We start from the raw sequence: 20661 nt of genomic DNA, 5'->3' as shown, positions 1-20661 counted from the left end.
TCCTAATTTACGTGACACGGTTCGAATTTCGAGAGTCAAACCATTTAACTTTGACTGTGAATTCGGGCATGAAATCTATAATTTTCTAGAATAATTCATAATACATATTTAAAAACTACTTAAAAATATAATATAAGTCACATTAAGCAACAATTTAAAATATTCAAAAGAGATATGAAAAAATTACAATAAAAAAAAGATTTATTTGAATCTCGAAATGCAAAAGGTGTCACATAAGTCGAGACAAAAGAAGTATGTGTTATTAACTTACTAAACACACGATCTATCGACAATAAACACTCTGCCTCCCAACGTATGGGTAAGTTCTCCATACAATATATTCTTTTCGGACCCCACTTTATGGGATTATATCTTGGACTGTTACCTACCATTGCTAATTGCCACACGTCCACTCATCAACACACCAACCCTGTCACATTTTAGTAAATTATAAGCCTAGAAGGCTACATCAGCAACAACAACACTTGCCACAATGTCGACAGTAAAGATAACACCATTGCCCGCTTCACTTACGACAACTATCAAACACCTTTCGTGCATTCAACGACCTCCATTCCAAACCACCATTTTTACCAATAATTCCATCAAGTTTAGAGGACCCAAAAGAGCTTTCACTGTATCAATGTCTTCAGTTGACACCCCTTTTGAAATTTGTGTCAAACAATCAATCACAACACCCAATAAACTCGGTGACTGTATATCTCTATAACAATCTTGAAAATTTGTATTGTTTCTACTGATGATATTATTGTAGTTCATTGTTTAATGCTTATTTATTGGGTTATAGTCAGAGAAGCATTTGATAATTATACTCCCTTCATCACAAATTATTTGTCGCTTTTTTGTTTTACACGTCCCTTAAGAAATATTAATTAGTAGGGGTATATGACTAACTTTGCCCTTATTTATGTCTAAGTTATAATCTTTCTCCATTAAATGTTTACTTTATTTACGTGTCATCTCCATTAATGACAACATTATACTAAGGGTAAAATGGAAAAAAAGTAATTAATTGTTCCCCGGACTTCTCAAACGGCAAATAATTTGAGACTACTAGTTTTAGTAACCAAGATAGATTATTTGAGTTTAGGGATTGTTTGGTAGCTAGTTAGGGGGCAAGTTATTCATATATTAAATCACGCATAAATAATACCTCGTTTGGTAGCTTGTTAGGGGCGTGTATGCATGAAAAAATCCTCTATTGCTTAGCTTTATGTCATTGATGTCTTTATTAGTGATGATATTCTAGGAGTTTGCTTGTTCATTTAGAAGCATTTCATGATTATACTCCTTTATATTCATGTGGCTTGGTTCGGAGTACGAGGGTCAAACTAACTAACGTTACGTGTGAATTTGGACACAGAATCTCCTATCTTTTTTGAAATAAAATATACATATTTAGAAATTATATAAAATGTATGATAAGTCATAATAGTTAATAATTCAAATATTTAGAAAGTATTTGAAACAATTATGCTAAAGAAAAGATATCCTTTGACTGTGCTAATAGTAACTAAGACAAATTGAAATGGTGGGAGCACTAAAATTTAGTGTTTATGAGAATATTTTCATCCCTAAGAACAATTTTGCTACTGATAAATTGTGGGTACCTTTCAATTTCCATTGTAGAGGCGGAGCCAGGATTTCAACTTTCCGGGTTTTGGATTTTAGCGCGCCGAATTCTAGTGGTATATAATTGGGTGCTAACTTTAGTATTTGTACATATTGAAATAAATTTCTTAACACAAATACACTGTTTGAGCTAAAGCTACTGGTTCGACCGAACCCTTGTCTGGGCTTCTAGCTCTAGCCCTGCGGCATTTGTATAGCTATGCATACTCAATCAGTTAGGCCTTACTCCCATACTAGTTGGGGCTGGAATTGAATATTCTGTATCCATTTCGCTTTTGTTCAAGCCGGTATTTGGAGGTTGAATTGTATTTTTCTGTTTCACGTTATTACTAGTCATTAACCTATGCAATTCTCCTCCTTTATCTGGGTTTGAGAATGGTTATGCTTTACGAAGCTCACATAGGCGGAGGTCTGTTGGACCTATGTAGAACTGACCCTGAAAAAAGTAGAACAGGGAAGTTAAATAAGAACTTCAAAGTTACAATTTTCTGTTAAAATTTGTTTAACCGGGCAGGTGTAGTACATGAAGTGCTTATTCGGGAATTGTAGTTTGAATCAGTTAACCAACTTTTTTATGGGCTAGTGGCATTAGTAAAGTTCAACATTTTGAGTTGAGATTTTGGAGTCACAATGCTTTATTTTTTCATTCAGGCCCATTCACACAGAGGGTTTTGCTTACCTTGGAGGAAAAGCACCTGCCATATGAAATGAAGTATGTTGATTTGAGAAACAAGCCTGACTGGTTAGTTTTTCACTCGTTCATCTAAGTCAATTTTTACCACATTTGATGATAATTTTTTAAGTAAATGAAATTGTTTTAATAACAACTTATCTAGGTTTTTGAAGATAAGTCCTGAAGGTAAAGTTCCACTTATTAAGCTTGATGAAAAATGGGTTCCGGATTCAGATGTCATCACACAGGCACTGGAGGAGAAGTTTCCTGAACCTCCACTGACAACACCTCCTGAGAAGGCATCCATGTAGGTTCACCCAGTTGTAATCAATGATGTACAGTGTTCTCTTCCAAATAAAGCATGCATTTATATATTGTCTCATATTGCTGAAGCTGATTTGACAAGCTGACTTTGAAACTCCTTTCAGAATTAAACTTTTTCTGTTCATCCCCTGCAGTTATATGACGATGAAATCAATAATAAGAGTTGAATATTTTCTGAATCTGTCATCATCTTTCTTATGTTTTTACCCCTTAGGTGACATTTGTGTTTTTGTTCCATTATACGTTAGATCTTGTGACAGAGAATTACCCCGACGGCCCGACCCGACCTTTGATTTCCTCCTAATAAAATGATTGTTTTCCTGAATAAAGAGTAAAAGCTGGCCAGTCACAGACTTGAAAAATCAATTTGGAAATTTCACTTCCACTGTTATCAACGAAGATGTCTGTTTCTGCGATTGGCTTCACTTTGTACCCATAGTTATGCTGCTAGTTCGCTATTATGTCTGCCACAGTTAATGCTGCTAGTTCACTATTGTGTCTTCCATAGTTATGCTGCCAGTTCACTATTGTGTCTGCATGTGAAGCATCTAATTCCGGAGTAATTAGCATTTTAGTGCACAATTTTTTCTCATTATCTTTCTTATTCTTATAGTGGATCAAATATCTTCCCAAAGTTTGTTGCTTTTGTGAAAAGCAAAGACCCCAGTGATGGAACAGAGCAGGCTTTACTTGATGAGTTGACAGCTTTCAATGATTACCTTAAAGAAAATGTAAGTGATTGAATTTGATCTGTATATGTGCAGGATGCTTGTGTTTATATTTTCCTCTTTTCGAATTTTAGGGTTAGAAGAGCATCCCTTACATTTTGAACAATCAATTTCTTTCGATTTTTACGTTCTTAGTCTATCCAAGTGAGCGACAGGCCTTTATTGGAGAATAAGAGAGGTGGCCGAGCTTTAAAAATTCATCATGTCAAAAGCATAATATAATGTTTTTTGGTGCTTACAGAAATGATAAGAGAGTAACTCAATCGAGGTTGTTCTTAATAGCTAGTTAGTTTTTTGCTGGAAATATTAAGGAAGAAACACTTTTGGATAATAAACAGAGAAGTTATTATCTACCTATCAGCATATCCAGTGAAGAATTGAAATGCAACTTCCTTCAGCACTCTGTACTCGTGCTGTTCTTGGTTTTGACCACGTTTAATTGCCTTTTCCAAGATCCAGAAATTGATGACTACTTGGATCCGATGAAAATGTGCATTGTCGTGTGTCCTGTCGAAATAATAGTATTTTGGAAACATTACATGAGTCTTTTTCGTGCATTATCTAAATGTAAAGCATGCTCTTCTTCCTGTTTAACATTTTGGTCAATCACCAAGTGATGCGCTTCTGACAAGTAAGAAACACTCAATTCTTTGAATCTCAACTTTGAGGAGTTGGATTAAATCTTTATATAATGGATGTTGAAATTAGTTATTCTAATTGAAACTCGACTATTATGGTACTAAATTTAAATATGGTTAGTACTTTAAATTTTTTGTAGTTTACGTGCTTCATTTTTAAGAAGCGAACTGTTTACTTCTTCAAACCCCATGGACCTTGTCACTTTTTTATCCTTTTCGCTTTCAAAAAAACTGCTGCTGAAGTTAGATAAATGTGGTTTCCCCTCTTGTTTTAGTTGCAATTTGTTGCGGTTATTTAGATCGGGTCTTAGACCTACTTCGGTCTAGTTTGGCCAAATGCAGGAAAATTAATAAACCAGGATGCCTGAACAAATTGTGCTGGTACACACGTATCATTTTTCTTACCTCAAAATTTTTCCATTTTATCTTCTCCAAATCAAAATCAAGCTTGCACTAACATTGCTAGAATCTCTATTAGTGGTATTACAAAAAGAAAGTGAAGGGGAGAGATGAATAAGAAGCCAAATTGACCTTGAGTTGATTGATACAGTACTTGTCAGTGGCCACAACCTTCAACTACCTGGCCTTTACTTTTGTCTCCTTTTCACGTGAAACCCAAAACATCTTTTATTGAAGCCTTTGTTATTGAGGAAAAAGAGAAGACCCTTTTTTCTTAATCTAAAAAGGAAAACGAGTATGTCCTGCTGCCAGTCCTGGTTTGTGGGAATTGTGAATTTGCTGAATTACACAAATGTGAATTCACCTCATGCATATCTTTTTTCAAACAGGTTAATTGTAGATTTTATTCATTCCAGCTTATAGCTACTGTTGACGGTGTTATTCTTTGTTTTTGACTGAAGGGACCATTTATCAACGGAAATGATGTATCTGCTGCTGATTTGTCGCTTGGACCAAAGCTATATCATTTAGAAATAGCTTTGGGGTACTATAAGAATTGGTCTGTTCCAGATTCATTTCCCTACGTGAAATCATACATGAAGGTAGCCGAAGCTTATACAGTTTTCTTTTTTTGGGTTATCTTTATTTATTTATTCATTCATTTATTTGTTTGTTTGTTTTTTTATAATTATTCTGTACATAGAGATCCTTGTTCAGTTTATGCTTCAACAACTACAACCAGTATCAGCTTTTTATTCTTAAAAAGAAGAATAAAATAGAACAAATAAGGAAAGATCAAAGATGAGTCAATGGAATTCTTTTTGGGTAGAAAATACTTATACTTGCATTTATCGGTCTGGTGAGGCAGTTGTCAACTGGATAGTTTCTTATACCTGGATTTGTTTTGTGCTTAGAGTATATTCTCCAGGGAATCATTCGTCAACACGCGGGCACTAAAAGAGGACGTCATTGAAGGTTGGCGACCCAAAGTCATGGGTTAGACAGACTGTATCATCATCTTTTACACTTTTGAGGATTAGGTTTTTTGTCGCTAAGGTATAATAAGCTAGCATTTGGACGTCTCTGTGACTGTTCTTTGCCATGTATATTTTAATTAAGACACATACTCGTCCTTTTGTTTGACTGAACATATATATAATGCATACTTCCAGATGCTTTCGTGTATGCAACAATTGTTATGTCTTCAGGTCAGGAATGTTAATTAACAAAACATACTTGTTGGCCACTTGGTGTAGCATCTATATTAAGAATCTGTATGTCCAGTAGCCACAAAAAGATGGATTTGTCAGTCTACTTGTGATTGTTCAAGTTCTTGGGGGTTTCAGGTGGAGTTTTTTTTGGTGGTTAGAGTTACCTAGCACCTGCACTAATAGGTACATAGTGGAATAGCCAAAATGTGCCCTAGTTGGCCGGGCACCAGTGTTATTAAAAATATTCAGAAAATAGCCCAATGAGGTTGATAACAGCAGAGTGCATCTTGTCATTTAATTGGGAGGAAGATAAAAATTCCGGTACAAAGTTTTTATTCGACGACACTGCAAAATGCATATATATTTTGATTAAAGCATGTACTATATGATTTGACATTTCTTTGTCATGCACACTCCTCGCGAGTTTGAACTTCTGTCTTGTGAAAATATTGTTGAATCTGATAACTTTCAATGCTCTTTGCGATCACTAAATCCCCACAAAAAGAAAATTTCCCTACTTAGTTACCAGGCTTGCCTATTAGGGAACTTGGGACTCCCTATTATATGGCATGTTTCGTATTCTTTTACCTGGTCCCATAAGTAGAAATATGACACAAAGTTCAGTTCTATCACATTTATCTTTACTTCCACAGATGGTTTTTTAAAGGTATATACACATTGTTTTCATCATGAACTATTCAACCTATCAATTCTGGCGATGTGCAATATAGTCAGCAAAATGATAAAGAGGTGCCGCCTTGGCGGTATCAAAGTAGCTCAGCTCATCCATGGCCTTAGCCACCAGCTCACCGGCAAGTTGCCGAGCCTTTTCTAGCCCCATCAACTTAGGATATGTAGCCTTATCAGTCATTAAGTCCTTACCAGCTGTCTTTCCCAAGTCATCTGATGACTTAGTAACATCAAGAATATCATCTACCACTTGAAACAACAACCCAATGCACCTAGCATAGTTCCTCATCCTCTCCACATCAACTTCTTTTCCGCCCCCCATTATTGCCCCACAAACCACAGCAGCCTCCAAAAGCTTCCCTGTTTTATGATGATGAATATACTCCAATTCACTTAGGCTCACTTGTTTTCCCTCACTAGCTAAGTCCACAATCTGCCCTGCCACGAGCCCTACCGAGCCAACAGCTGAACCCAGTTCCCCAATGGCTTGAACCACTCTTTGGGGTGTTACGTTTCGAGTCTTGGTAGCTACATGTTCGAAGGCCAAAGACAAAAGTGCATCCCCTGCAAGTGGAGGTAACAAAATTAGCCCATAAAAATATGACCCGCCGAAGCGCCCATTTATTAGCTCAGCCCATCAAAAAGTTGGGATGATATGTAGCCCAAATTGATCCATGAGAAATTTTGCCAAAAAATTGAGAAGTCATTTTATTTACTATTTGATATGTTATATATAGCCAAAATAAAGAAAATAAATAGTTTTCTTACGTTCTAAAAAATTATAAAAGAACAAAAAAAGAAACTAAAACTTAGTAAGAATTGAGAGGGTTGGGTTATGATCCCGCTTTTTTAGCTCATTTAAGCCCAAGTAACTTTTGTACCCGCCCAAGCTGCCCAGTTGACGCCCCTACCTGCAAGAACTGCTGTGTTTTCCCCGAAAACCTTGTGGTTCGTGGGCTTGCCACGACGTAGATCATCATTGTCCATGCAGGGAAGATCGTCGTGGATCAGTGACATGGTATGAATCATCTCAACTGCAAGAGCTGCAGGAATAGCTAAGGATTCATCTCCTCCTACAACTTCACAAGAAGCCATGCAGAGGATCGGCCGGACGCGCTTTCCACCAGCTAGAAGTGAGTACCTCATGGCTTCATGAACTTTTATAGGCTCTTGCATTGGTATTGCATCATTTAGTGCTTTGTTTACCTTGATTGCCTTCATTTCCATGTATTCTTGAAAGTCAAACTTAGGCAAGATGAATTTCTCTGTCTTGGATGAAATTTCTTGTTCTTTGACTTGGAAAGTTTGGAACGAGTTCGCGACATTGCTAGCCTGGTTTTTCTTGCGAAGGAAACTGTAAGAATGGCTAGGTAGGGGCTTTCTACTGAAAGTCAAGTTATTGTTTAGGGTATTAGAAAGGAGCAGATTTTCATGGCCAGAAATGGTAGCTAAAAATGCCATTGTGATGAGCTGTAAGGAATAGTGAGAAAGTTGTTATGGGAATGGCGTTTGTGGTGATGGAACAAAGTCACTCTTATATACTAGTTTTTTTTATAGGTAAGCGATGCTTTTATTCGTCTTGCATTAGGTTTATAATTATTCCCTTAATCAAGACTTGGACTTTAGTGAGGTTCCTAGTGTTTTATTCAACAAAATCTTATTATAATGTAAATACTAGGTGATCTTCCCTTCTGCCCGGTACCTATGCTGGTGGAAGGTAGTTGGTGTTTTCTGAAATTAGTTGAGGTGCAGGCAAGCTGAACTTTACACCATTGTCTTTAAACATATTTTGTTTATGATGTATCTCCAATACAAGCTTTCAATTTGTTGACTAAAGGTCCGCTGCACCTAAAACATGCATTCTTCGAATAATAGCTAAGACGTCATCGATTCTACTTTTCTTGAGACCAGAAATATATTTTTTATGAATTTTCAACTAGATGATATTGTTTACATTTGAACAGCAGTCCATATTCTGTATTCAAAGTCGTTTGATGAAATTGCTACCTACTGCACCATTTAATATCATGGACCAGAAACTTACGGTCTTCTTGGATTTGTTTGTTTATATATGCCCAGTTTTGTAAGGAATATAGGTGTTATACTAGTGCGTAAAAAATTCACGAGGTACTTTATTTGGACCCAGTTATTTAACTTGCACCTACTTAGAAAAAAATTGCACACCTATCCATTTCGGAACAACTTTAGACATGCGATGTTTGAAGTTAGGCTTGACAAAGCATAACTTCCAACAAAAATGTTTGAAGTTACATCTGATTGAAGTTCATGCATTTTTGTACGAAGTTCAGGCAAAAATGGGTAAACTTCAAGCAAAAATGACTGGAGTAATCACATCGGAAGTTTAGGTAAAAATGGTTAAACTTTATCTGTGTCTGCTTTCTAAAGTTGTTTCGAAGTGGATAGATTTGTAAATTTTTACACACGACATGTATAACTTAAATGGTGATCTCAAAATAGGGTAAATGTGCACTTCGGCCTAGTTATGCCCATAAGTGAAACATCCACAGCAGGAGGCTGTCAGGAAAAAGATCCGTTGTTTACGCTAGCTTGGTGAATGCATACCATGTGTCTTTGTATAAACTAATACTACTGTCATAATTATTTAATTTCTCACATCAATTTGTTTCTTAATCCTTGTTCAATTAAATATGATTTGATGTGAATACTGAACGCGTATAAGTGTTTTACAACATTATCAGCAGCTAATGAAAAAGCAAAAATCATCTAAAATAGTAATGAAGCAGCAAATTCCATAGCCTGCAGAGACAAACTAAATAAACAATAGATTTTAATTTAAACAACATAGGTACCACTTTAGAGGCATCAAAATTTAGAATCAGATACACAAGGCAATATGAAAATCAAGCAATTTTTTTTAAGGAAAAAGACATTAGCGTGTAAAAGATGTGATGGATATTGTCATAATAAGGGGTAGTCTTTTTTTTTTTTTTGATGATAACATAACCAGTGTAATCTCACAAGTGGGGTGGGTACCGTGTACGTTGCTGGGAGGAGATTGGAGTCCTAGCAAAGCACTCGTGTGGAAAGAAACCCTTTAGTACGCTGGGAAGAGATTAGAAAACTACTCTATGAGCAACATGAGCACTGGCTCTACGAAGTTAAAATCGAATTTTTCTGTTTGGTTGTCCTAATTGATTAGTGAATGGTAATTCAAGGCCGTGAATTAAGTACTTTTAGCTACTTCACCCTCTTATTAGGGCGAAAATAAGTGGAGGGGAGATCTATGCGTGTTATCTTTAAATTGATTCATAGATAGTTTGATATATTGTGATGGTGAAAATAAATGAAGGTCAAGATGTGCGTGCTATTTTTAAGTCGATTGATAGATAGTTTGGTATATCCTGATAGAACGAAGGAGATAAAGAGAGGAAAAATAAGGGTGCGTGGGGGTTGGAGGTAGACTTTAGGCTAATTAAGAAGTATGAATTGATCCATTTATGTAGTCACACTTGGATAAGAAGGAAAAGAAAACACTATTCACTAGTTTTAATTGATTTGATCAACATTATTCATTCACTAAAGATGTCAATACGATTTTGTACAAGTTAATTGCACAACTAAAGTCAGCACACGCTTTACTGAAAATTCAGAAGTTGAAGATTTAATCAAACTTTGATCAACTCTATGCATTGTCAATATCAACTTGACTTTGTAATGTTGACTTTCAACAGTGATGACACGTTTTTTCTTGAAAATTCACGAGTGTGATCAATATTTGTGGACAATACTAGTCCACAATAGTATGTATGTGCTGGAAAATACAATTACATACTCGGAACACATAAAAGATAGGATAAACAAAAGAAAATATGAAAAACATGTAGTTTAACAGTATGATTGATATCTGAAATTCATTGGTCTGACTAATTCGAATTTGAACAACGTATGGTCCGTTAAAGGGGAAGCGCTTTCTGTTTTTAAAGCTCGAACGCGAAATCTCCTGTTAAAGGTGAAAGGCTTCATCCATCACATCACACCCCTCAATTATATTTATACTAGTGTATTTGACCGCGCTTCGCGCGGTATCTTAATAAATTTAAAAATGATCTTTTATAAATTACGTCAAGATAAATGAGATAATTTGTTTTGCTTAGACTGAAACTTCTTTTCCTTATTAACAAATTATGTATTATAAGATGCAATGCTATTGAAAACGATTAAAAAGAAAGGCATACAAATAATTAACGATCTTTTTGGATTGGTTGTGCCAAGTCAAGAAGGAAAATACAACTTCATAAAAGAGCAGATAAAATAGTTGAAAGCGGTAACCCTCCTATAATTCTGAAATCTAAGTAGTATTCTCTATAATTACACACAAACAAATGATGTTAAGCTTGGTATTGACTCTTAATTATATGTAATTAAAATTAGAACATTGGAGCACATAAATGATTTTATGCTACCACACAGAATTCTATATGATACAATATATAGCTATTGTATAAAAATGACGTTCTTTTTAGTTGAACTTCTAGATTTGCGGAGATGAATAATGCATGGAACACATTTAAAAGATGAGGAAGTCGATCTACTTTCTTCATGTTTGTCAATTGCCATGTAGAATCCAGTTTCAAATATTTTGTAGTTGTTGTTATGCAATTTTGTGTTCACCTCTTCTCATATGGAATTAAATATGAACGAATTGCAAGAAGACAAAGAGTTAGAAAACATGTAACGTTTAATTTATCTGTTTCACTTTGATTTTGAAAGTTATTGTGTGTAAACACCTTAAATAGGGAAAGAGAACCTTCTGATCATCCATTTTCCTAAACGTCTTTCTCATTTAACATTTTTTAAACATAGCGCAATTAATCATAATTAAGAGAGTTAAGAAGTGGCTTTTGAGTTATTTTAACATGGCACATATATGAACGGGGGGAAATAGAAAAATGCCAAAAAAAATGAAGGAAAGAAAATTAATTGTTCTTGGCCAGAGAGGGGAAAGGATTTATTACCATAGCTATTTTTCACAAATATCGAGAAAATAAAGTTCATAAATCAGTAATACTCTAGCAATTTCTAAATAAACTAAAGAGTATTACAAAGAACACGAAGGAGAACAAAAATAGCAACATACCTTGTATCAAATGTCTTTTTCGATGAAGTAGCGGAGGCTTGGCGCAAGAGACAAACGTGATCATTTTTTTTTTTTTTTTTTTTGTACAGCACCTAAATTGAGAATTTTGAAGGTAAAAGTGTAAAATCTAAGAAAATGGAAAAATCAAAATCCTGATCAATAAATGGTGCCATATCATCTTCCCAAGAACATCAATTTTTTTTATAAAAATAATTAGGACATTCATGCCAATAATGATAAATAGAAAATATGGGGAATTTAAAAAAAAAAAAAAAAAAAAATAATTGTGCTTTTTGGCAAAAGGAAAGAGTCAGGTCACTCTCCTTTGCCTAGCTTTATAATATATATGGATATAGGTGATAGTAGATTTTGCTAGAATTATTTAGCTTGCCAATCAAAATCATCCAAGCAACAAAGTCTATATATTTTAATTTTCATATATTAAGGTGTATAATATAGACTAAACTAAAAGGTATGATGACCATTCTCAACAATTTTGTGTCACGAATAAACTGAAAAAGAAGATCAACAATAGAAGTTCTATAACATAATAATCTAAGGGTGAAAAAAAAAAACATTCTAAAAAAATATTCATATAATAAAAGTACCAAGACACTCACTCACTTGCTAAAATAAATATTGTACCTGAGATGGGAACAATTCCTTCTGCATCAACATTTTCTTTATTTTGTGCTTTTGATCTCCTCCTCAGTTATACAATTTTGTGCTTTTGATCTCCTCGTCCATTCACAATACTCTCCATTTATTGGAATGAATACCATGTTGGTGTGATTTTAATTAGGTGTCATAACTTGTACATTAAATTGTGAATTATGAAATTAATTACTAATACTAATTAAAGGTAGAAGTTATGAAGATGAGGGGGTGTGAGTTATGTAGATGACTTTGTAAATTAAAATAGAATAATTTAAAATGATATAAAAAATAAAAAAAATGAGAAAAAAGATAAATAGAATCCTTGGCCATATAGAGGTGCCACATAGGATTGTCTATTCCTAGCTTTATATTATATATAGATTTAACATATAGTTTTAAATTAGTTCCTTAATTGTATTTTCTTTTTAAATTCAGTTCTTTGAAATCAATCAACCTAATGTTAGCTGCAAACTTCGAGGTTTTTATTATCATTGTTAATGTATATATGAGGCTGTGTTACCAATGATTGATCTTCAGAATATGCTTTGGCAACAAAGTAATCTTTATTTATAAATTAGAATACGTAAAATAGCTTCAACTTGTTTATTAAGTTCTCATTGTGTTTGTCGCAATTTGATGACTAGCTTAAAATCGTTTAGGTGCTTTTTAAACGGTGTTGTTGGTCTCCAAGAATTTTTTTGATCATACGACTATTAAAAAAAAAATCTTACTCGAGCAAGTTATCAATCTTCTCTTTGTGTTGAGTTATATACATGTAAGGTTATTGCACTTTATCTACTATAATAATAAAGTCATGCAATTATTTCGTCACATTAAAGTAACAAAAGTTCACTACTAATGTTAATTTTAATTTGAATTGAGAAAGATAATCAAATAATTAATAATCACGAATCACAATCCTTGTAGATTGGATCAATCATATAATATATAAAAATAAATTCTTGATATTTGAGATTATCCAATTCCAATAATGGTTTCATTAAATATCTTACAATTGAATCTCACTTTTTCCGATGCAGTTCCTCCATTAGGCGACACACAAGCTATAATTGCCGGGACAAAGGGCCACGATCAGACAAGGGTGAGCTACTCAATTCTACAATTTTGTCGGAATAATCTAGGAATAATAATTAGATAAAATTCAGTGAACATACGCAAAAGTGGCATCGGTTTTACACTATGTGGATAAAACTTCAAACTTGGTTTACATTAGAAAGGGAAAAAAAAAACATGTAAATCACTAGAAACTATTTTGGATCCTGCAACCTCTGCATGAAAATGAAAATTAATGCGTTCAGTTTTAAATGAAGTTCCACTCAAGAGGTGAAAGAAAGTTTATGAGTCAGATCTGCCTTTGGGACATGGGAGGGAAGCTAGGAATTACTCGAAAATTTTCACCGGTTATCCCTTTTTGGAACAATTACTTACTGAATGACCTCTTTCTCTTACAAGTTACAATTGATGAATCTTTTAGATCACGGTCTAAAGACCCTTTAAGCAAACTCAAAATTTTTTGAGAAAACGTCATATCACAGTCTAAAATTTTGTAACATTAGAAGATAGACTAATATTTTATCTATCCTCAAGATTATATTTGCACAACTTTTAAAAATTACGATAAACTCTAAATAGTGACAAGGCTAAATGTTGGGCCACATAGTAGCCCAAACCAATGTGGCTATTGGCTCAAGAACCCTTTACAGCATTGGCAACTGGATTTGTATATTATTGAACACATTAACAAAAGGAACACAACAATCTGGTGTCATATGTTTCTCACAACCCCCTAGCCTTCTCTGTTAAAAAACTCAAGGAAACTAGACCACAACAATCTGAATAAGCCACCACAGGATTGTAGCTGGTATTGGAAAAAGCTCAATTCTCTAAAAGATGGCATGAGAGCATGGTATGCACAAGGGAGATATACTTTTAACACCTGGAGGGAAGTACTCTATTACTAGGAATTGTTTGGCAATTGTTGGGGCTTTAAGGAGATGGATGCTGCTGAACTGATTTGAAGCAGTGTTGCACAACCTAAACATAGGATTATTATGTGATTGGCTGTTAAAGGAAGATTGCTCACAAAAGAAACATTGCTAAAGTTGCACATTCCAGTGGATGATTTAAACTGCTATTTGTTTAATTCTGCTACTTTGGAGACTTCACAACACTTGTTTGCAGAGTGTTTGGTTCAAGACTATTAGGGAGGCTTTGTTACAAAGGTTGGCATTCAACTTCAGCATGGCACTGTTAAGCAAGTTTTTGCCAGTATAAAAAGGAAGCATTGGAAGCAAATGCAGAAGGAAGTTGTTGCTGCAGTTTGGGGGGCCATGATTTACCATACTTGGATGGCTCGGAATGGGAAATTTTTTGAAGGCTCACATGTACATACAGACGGAGTGGTAACACAGATAAAGAAGGAAATAGTTGACAGATTAACTTTACCTTGTATAAGAAACTACATAGATGTAGAGGAATTACGTATAGAATACTTGTGTAATTAGTTTGCTGGTTCTGCTGGAGGCTTAAGGTCACTACAAAGTGGGAGTGATTTTAGGTGCTCTTTATGTTGTAATTCTGTTTTTTTTTTTGTTAGTCAATGGTAATATTTGCAGTGTTACCAAAAAAAAAAAAAACTGAATAACAGTCACAAGATTCTTAAGCAATATATACATTGCTGTGAACAAAATAACACTTTCTGCTAAACCATCAAATGAACTATTTCTCAATAGCCAGAGCAGCTTTAATCAAGAAGTAGAATACAGAGCAATATAGCAAAAGACTGTTAATCATATCCAACACACCGACACATCTAGTGAAGAACATACTAATTAAGGGAACGCCAAATTTTAACAAAATTTACCAAATCATCCCTTGTTTAACAAAACTAATTGACAACAGATAAACATCAATCTTCCCAGAGTCACAGATCAACTGAGTTAACATCCAAATCCTAGTGTTGAGAATAGAATAGCTCTGCCCTGGGAGAAGCTCTGGGAAAACAGTTCAATTCTAAGGCAATATCAGTACCTATGTCTTTACACTGATCAATGTGCATACTTAGCAGAGGTGGAGTGCGAGAAAGCAATAGCTTTACAAAAAGCAGTTCAGCTTTTGAACTCCAAAAAAACTTGATGGTCACTTGCTTGAGCTTGTCAAGTGGTCGTTCCAAGCAGGATGGCGTGTCTAGATAATTCCAAACTGCTTCTGCATCGTCGCCGGTAGCACAGACCTAATAATGGTATAAAGAAATACTACTGTCATTTTAGATTCTCATGTTCACGAATATTAGGTGCAAAAGTGAACCAGATCATACACATATCAAGTGCAAGACCACATAATTTTCCATTACTTATCGAAATCTCAAGTTTACTCAAATTGGGTGAATTCTTAATCAATTGTAGAGCGGAAGAAATCGGACCCATTTCCAAGAAGTCTACATCTAACAATAGATGCCACAAGCAGTTGAGCGTAACAGGAAGCCCATACGGAACAACGTCTACACTCAAAAGCTTTGGAGCAAATACAATAATTAGAATCACATTAAATTACCATCACTATAAGAAATTCAAGTGAAGCAAGTAGTCATTATCTTACCTCAACAAAGTAAGAATCCAAATCGAGTAACTCAAGTTCAGGCAAGCTAACAAGAAGCTTCTCCAAAGTTTGATTTTTCATTAGGTTTTGGATTATTAACCTCGTCATCAAATTCAAGTTTTAACACTCTCAAACTCTTGCAATTTATGAAACAATTAAGCAAGGGATAGCAGTGACTGTTACTAACGTACAAGGACTCCAGCCCTGGTGAAATAATGTTTAGGTATTGAGTACCATAACACGAGTCCAAGGTCAAACCGGCAAGACGGGGGGCGGGGGGGGGGGGGGGGGGGGGCTTGATGACACAAAACAATGTGGTTGGCATAAAGGTTGAAAATGACAGACTTAGGGTGATAAGATTCTGAAAGCCAAGAAAAGATATGGCTGGTTCGAAGACAGAGTCAGAGAGGTTCAAATGTGTCAAGGTTGAACAAATAAAGATAGAAGAAGGCAGTTTATAAGTATCATAATCTGAAATGTGGAGAATTAGCTCCTTCACACCATTTCTAGTTACATAAAGCACCCATCTATCAATAACTGCATATGAAGACAAACATGACAATGTGGTTGGTATAAAGGTTGAAAATGACAGACTTAGGGTGATAAGATTCTGAAAGCCAAGAAAAGATATGGCTGGTTCGAAGACAGAGTCAGAGAGGTTCAAATGTGTCAAGGTTGAACAAATAAAGATAGAAGAAGGCAGTTTATAAGTATCATAATCTGAAATGTGGAGAATTAGCTCCTTCACACCATTTCTAGTTACATAAAGCACCCATCTATCAATAACTGCATATGAAGACAAACATGCTCCACTAGCGTCAAGAACAAACTTCATTATGTCTCCCATATGCAGTAAAAGAATACCATCTACTGCTTCTTTGAAGTTGGATTGGGACTCTGTTAACTCACAACAGAAGTCGTGATTCAAAACCAAATGTGGAATTACGGCCCAAATATATCTCTAGTTTCGGGACAAAATGCTAGTTCTTGTTGCGTCTTGAACCGGCAAGAGCTCAAGGATATGATCTATAACATTTCTTGGTAAATCACTGATTCTATCTTCTCTATCCCCTTCAACAACAACTCTTTTTCCATCTGTTAAAAGAAATTAGATTTAAAAAATCAGAATAATCCCTTAAGTATAATGATGGCTGGTGGCAGTGGCAGAGCCAGGATATACACCTAGGGGTTCAAAAATATGAATAAGTAAATAGAAGACGAAGTTGAGGGGTTCAACATCTAATATATATACAATGTAATTTTTCGTCGAGGAACCCTGAAGCCTACCTAGCGCTGCATCTGCTGGTGGGGCCAGGGTTTGAGCTCCTTGCCTTCCACAGTTGAGATTTGGTGGGTTAAAACACGATCAATAGCATAACATCCACTTTTTGATCCTTAATGCATACTGCTTAACTTAAGAAAGTGAATATTTTTGGTTCGCTTCAAACACCTGGGGCCCGTTTGGACATGAACTTTTTTCCTTTTTTTCGAAAAAAAGAATTCAAAACAGCATTGGTTTGGTTATATATAGTACTGATTTTTTTGAAATTATTTTGGAAGCTGAGTTTAAAGTTTGTGACAAGTTTTTCAAGTGAATTTTTTTCACTCACAAAACTTCTACTTTTTTCAAGTTAAATGCATGTCCAAATACAATTTCAGCTTCCAAATACCCTTTTTCTACTTTTTTTTCCTTCCAAATATCACAATTATTTATGTTCAATCAAAAACTAACGGAATATACAGTAAAAACGTAAAATGAACATACAAAAGGTGCTTCTACTCAAAATAAAAAATGGTATTTACACTTACATCCTAAAGTATCTTCAAATGCTGGAAATAACCTTAAAAAGAATCTTGCTACATATTATCTTACAATTCCAACCATAGATCCACTAAAAAGTAAAAATTATAACAACCAAGACAGAAACAAAATTGGGAATGAATTATTTCTTAGGGCTTAAAATTTATAATCGAAAATGAAGAAAAATATAAGGGAAAAGAGAGAAATACATACTTTGAGTCATGTTGATCAACAAAGCGACTTTCTGTTCTTGATTTATTTCTATCTCTTTCTGCAATGTGTGGAATTTGATTTTTTGAGCTAAAAATAGGCTCTTTAGCTCTCAGTGAAAAGAAGTGGGCTTGAGTGTTACTCCCTCAAGTGTGATGTTAACCAAATTTTTTTGTCCCGTAATAAGTTTCATCTTAAAAAATTAAGACATAAATAGATTAGTTTTTTCCAATTCTACGCTTAGATAATAAAGTAATATCTAAATAATGATTAAAAAAGTCACATAGTAATTTGTTGTTGTTGAATTCTTAATGTCAAAAAGATTACTTCTTGTGCATGTTCTAACCAAAAGGTGAAAGTAATTTATTTTTATTATATAGGGATAATTTAATAAATTTCACATTATATTTATTAATTTCTTAATATATATATTTTTGGCTAAAGTAACACTTATTATGGGATGGAGGGAGTACTAAATAAGAGTAACAAGTTAACTGGTAAAATAATAAAATAAACCTTTTTATTTAGTTTAAAAAGTAAATATTTTCTCCATTAAATTTACGTGAAAACACTTTTTTTTTAGTTTGTCCTAAAAAAATACACTTCTTATTCAGAAATATTTCAATTTAAATTTTTTATTTTATTTTTGAGATGATTTAAAGCAATACAAATGTCTAGAAAACTTGTCCTAAACCATATGTTTAAAAAATAATCATTTAATTCTTAAGTACCGCAGTCAAACAGTGCCGCATAAATTGAGGGGATATTATATTTTAAATTAGAGTTTAACATATGTACAACATGGTTAGTGTAAGGAATTCTTACACCATCGAATCATTTTTACTTATTTTAGTAGATAACTTATCATATTTTCATGATTACAAATCTCATATTGTAAAAATATTTACTTATAGTAAGAGACGGAATACCACAATATTTTTTGCTTACTAGATTTTAAATAAATTATTTATAAATATTAATTAAAATTGTAAGATAAATTTAAGGTTTGCTGGACCCGTTACTTTAAGACTGGTTTCCTCCTTGCTTATAGCTAATTCTTCTTCGAAAAAGGGTCAAAATGTCCTTAACGTATTGAAAATGTCTTATATTTTCGCTCAATTCACCTATAGGACCACAATTGCCCTTAATGTTATTTTTTGGGTTAAAAATATCCCTCCTTCCACCTTTTAAACTTCAATTGCCCTTAACGTTAATTTTCGGGTTAAATATGCCCTTCTTTTTAATAGAATTATGAGATGGCACACGTGTGAATTTAATTAAATAAGTGGCACTAATTTATTAATCCATAAATAAGAAGACTCATTTGAGTTAAACCGAACCCAATAGAAACCTTTTGTTCGTACGCAATTCTTCGGGCAATTCGCCTTCTTTTGGGATGGTCTTTAAATTTTGCTCCTCAAATTGCTGGTCTTTAAGTTTTGCCCTTCGGCTAAAATTCATGGGTTCTGGGTTCAAACCCCCGCTCAGTCAAAAATTAAAACAAATTCGGAAGGCAGAGTTTGAATTTCGCTCTGCCCCCTCTGACAGACTTTGCCTTGAGCATATATTTTATTTTATTTTACTTTTCAAGGTAAACTTTTAGCTATGCCTTAAGGAAAAGTTTCGTCTTATGGTGCATACTTTTAGTTATGCCTTAACTAAAAGTGTGCCCATAAGACATAACTAAAAGTATGTCTCATAAGGCGGAACGTTTCCTTAAGGCATAACTAAAAGTTTGTCTTATAAGACGAAGTCTATGCCTTAAGGAAAAATTTTGTCTTATGGGACATACTTTTGGTTATGTCTTAACTAAAAGTCTGCCTATAAGGCATAACTAAACTATGCCTTAAAGAAAAGTTTTTCCTTATGGGACAGACTTTTAGTTATGCCAAATCTGGCATAACTTTAGTTTTTCCTTAAGGAGTGTATGTCGGATCCGATATACACGCCCCCTAACCTTGCCTTGCGAAATTATTTTTTTATTTTATGCTTGAGCGGGGGTTCGAACCCAGAACCTCAGGTGTTCGCCCACCTTTCCAAGCGAAGGGCAAAACTTAAAGACCACAAATATGAGAGCCAAAATTTAAAGATCACAATTATGAGGGACAAAATTTAAAGATCACCCCAAAAGGACAATCCGCGCAAAAAAAATGCATTTCTTCAAGACAACAATGGCTTCAACTTTAAAACACAATTATTTAACTTCAAACTTCAAATACTATTTTTTTTTCCAAACAAAACCTAATATGTTGGGATCGAAATAACAGGGCGTCATGCGGAAGCTAACAATTGTAAATCTTGAACGACGATAAATGAAACGATAAAAGAAAAACATACTAAAAGAGACATAATATTCTAATATAGTTTGATCAATTGCTTTACATATGAAAAACTAATAGGAAAACATAAAATTTATTGGGAGAAAAATCTTCATCTCAACAAAACTCTCTAAGCGACTACATTATGGATGCTATTGTGTGTATTGAATGAGAAGAAAATATCTTCTATTTATAGAAGTCCAAAATTTCTCCTCAAAAAAAGGATAGATAATTTAGAGTCCTTTTCTACCAAGAATTTTTTTTGAAGTAAAACACAATTATAGTAGAATTCAAATAAGACAGAAAATTCAGGACAAAACCTAACTTAATACACCATAAATTGTAAAATCAAACTACTTAAAAGCAACAATTAAGGCAAAATATGTATAGTTCTTCAAAAGCCATAAAAGAAGGCGAAACTCAATTATACTATAAGAGTACCTCTAGACGTTCATAGCTAGGAACTTCAAAGTTTTAAAAGCAGCTAGCGGAAAAAAAAAAAGGATTCTCAAAATTGTGCCACTTGAACCATTTGGTGAAACATATAAAATTATGAATTACGTATATATAATTGTCGGTTTCATTGGATCTTGTAAATTGTTAGTTTTAAATCAAATCAAAT

The 20661-nt window shown here is 34.1% G+C and overlaps 3 protein-coding genes across 8 annotated transcripts; 1 reads left to right on the top strand and 2 right to left on the bottom strand.

The window, feature by feature from the left end:
- The first annotated feature begins 387 nt into the window (after nt 1-387).
- LOC132613999 (glutathione S-transferase DHAR3, chloroplastic) lies at nt 388-5661 on the top strand. Its single transcript, XM_060328331.1, has 6 exons — nt 388-716; nt 2305-2395; nt 2490-2633; nt 3264-3381; nt 4877-5017; nt 5330-5661. The coding sequence occupies exons 1-6, from the start codon at nt 494-496 to the stop codon at nt 5414-5416; spliced, it is 804 nt and encodes a 267-aa protein (XP_060184314.1). The 5' UTR covers nt 388-493; the 3' UTR covers nt 5417-5661.
- LOC132613998 (geranylgeranyl pyrophosphate synthase 7, chloroplastic-like) lies at nt 5369-7955 on the bottom strand. Its single transcript, XM_060328330.1, has 2 exons — nt 7228-7955; nt 5369-6880 (listed from the first exon to the last, which is right to left on the bottom strand). Exons 1-2 carry the CDS (start codon nt 7775-7777, stop codon nt 6333-6335), a joined length of 1098 nt encoding a protein of 365 aa, XP_060184313.1. The 5' UTR covers nt 7778-7955; the 3' UTR covers nt 5369-6332.
- Nucleotides 7956-14756: 6801 nt separating this feature from the next.
- LOC132615818 (uncharacterized) lies at nt 14757-17863 on the bottom strand. 6 transcript variants are annotated; one of them, XR_009572854.1, is made up of 3 exons: nt 17725-17857; nt 16575-16805; nt 14757-15345 (listed from the first exon to the last, which is right to left on the bottom strand). XR_009572854.1 is itself a non-coding variant. In XM_060330403.1 (2 exons), exons 1-2 carry the CDS (start codon nt 15816-15818, stop codon nt 15067-15069), a joined length of 387 nt encoding a protein of 128 aa, XP_060186386.1. In that variant the 5' UTR covers nt 15819-15927; the 3' UTR covers nt 14757-15066. The 6 variants fall into 6 exon arrangements, 1 of the variants encoding a protein (XP_060186386.1); XR_009572853.1 differs by lacking the exon at nt 16575-16805 and adding an exon at nt 15535-15625; XR_009572856.1 differs by lacking the exon at nt 17725-17857 and adding an exon at nt 16998-17714.
- Nucleotides 17864-20661: the final 2798 nt, after the last annotated feature.

Source organism: Lycium barbarum, chromosome 10, assembly GCF_019175385.1.
Source record: "Lycium barbarum isolate Lr01 chromosome 10, ASM1917538v2, whole genome shotgun sequence".
Taxonomy (NCBI): domain Eukaryota; kingdom Viridiplantae; phylum Streptophyta; class Magnoliopsida; order Solanales; family Solanaceae; genus Lycium; species Lycium barbarum.
This window is presented reverse-complemented; position numbering and strand designations above follow the sequence as displayed.

Coding starts and splice junctions, on each gene's coding strand:
- LOC132613999 (XM_060328331.1), top strand. CDS start 494: ATGTCGACAGTAAAGATAACACCATTGCCCGCTTCACTTACGACAACT. Junction 2,634..3,263: donor CCTCCTGAGAAGGCATCCAT/GTAGGTTCACCC, acceptor TTATTCTTATAG/TGGATCAAATATCTTCCCAA. Junction 5,018..5,329: donor ACGTGAAATCATACATGAAG/GTAGCCGAAGCT, acceptor TTTTGTGCTTAG/AGTATATTCTCCAGGGAATC.
- LOC132613998 (XM_060328330.1), bottom strand. CDS start 7,777: ATGGCATTTTTAGCTACCATTTCTGGCCATGAAAATCTGCTCCTTTCT. Junction 6,881..7,227: donor AAACACAGCAGTTCTTGCAG/GTAGGGGCGTCA, acceptor CTCCACTTGCAG/GGGATGCACTTTTGTCTTTG.
- LOC132615818 (XM_060330403.1), bottom strand. CDS start 15,818: ATGACGAGGTTAATAATCCAAAACCTAATGAAAAATCAAACTTTGGAG. Junction 15,346..15,710: donor TGGATTCTTACTTTGTTGAG/GTAAGATAATGA, acceptor TACCATTATTAG/GTCTGTGCTACCGGCGACGA.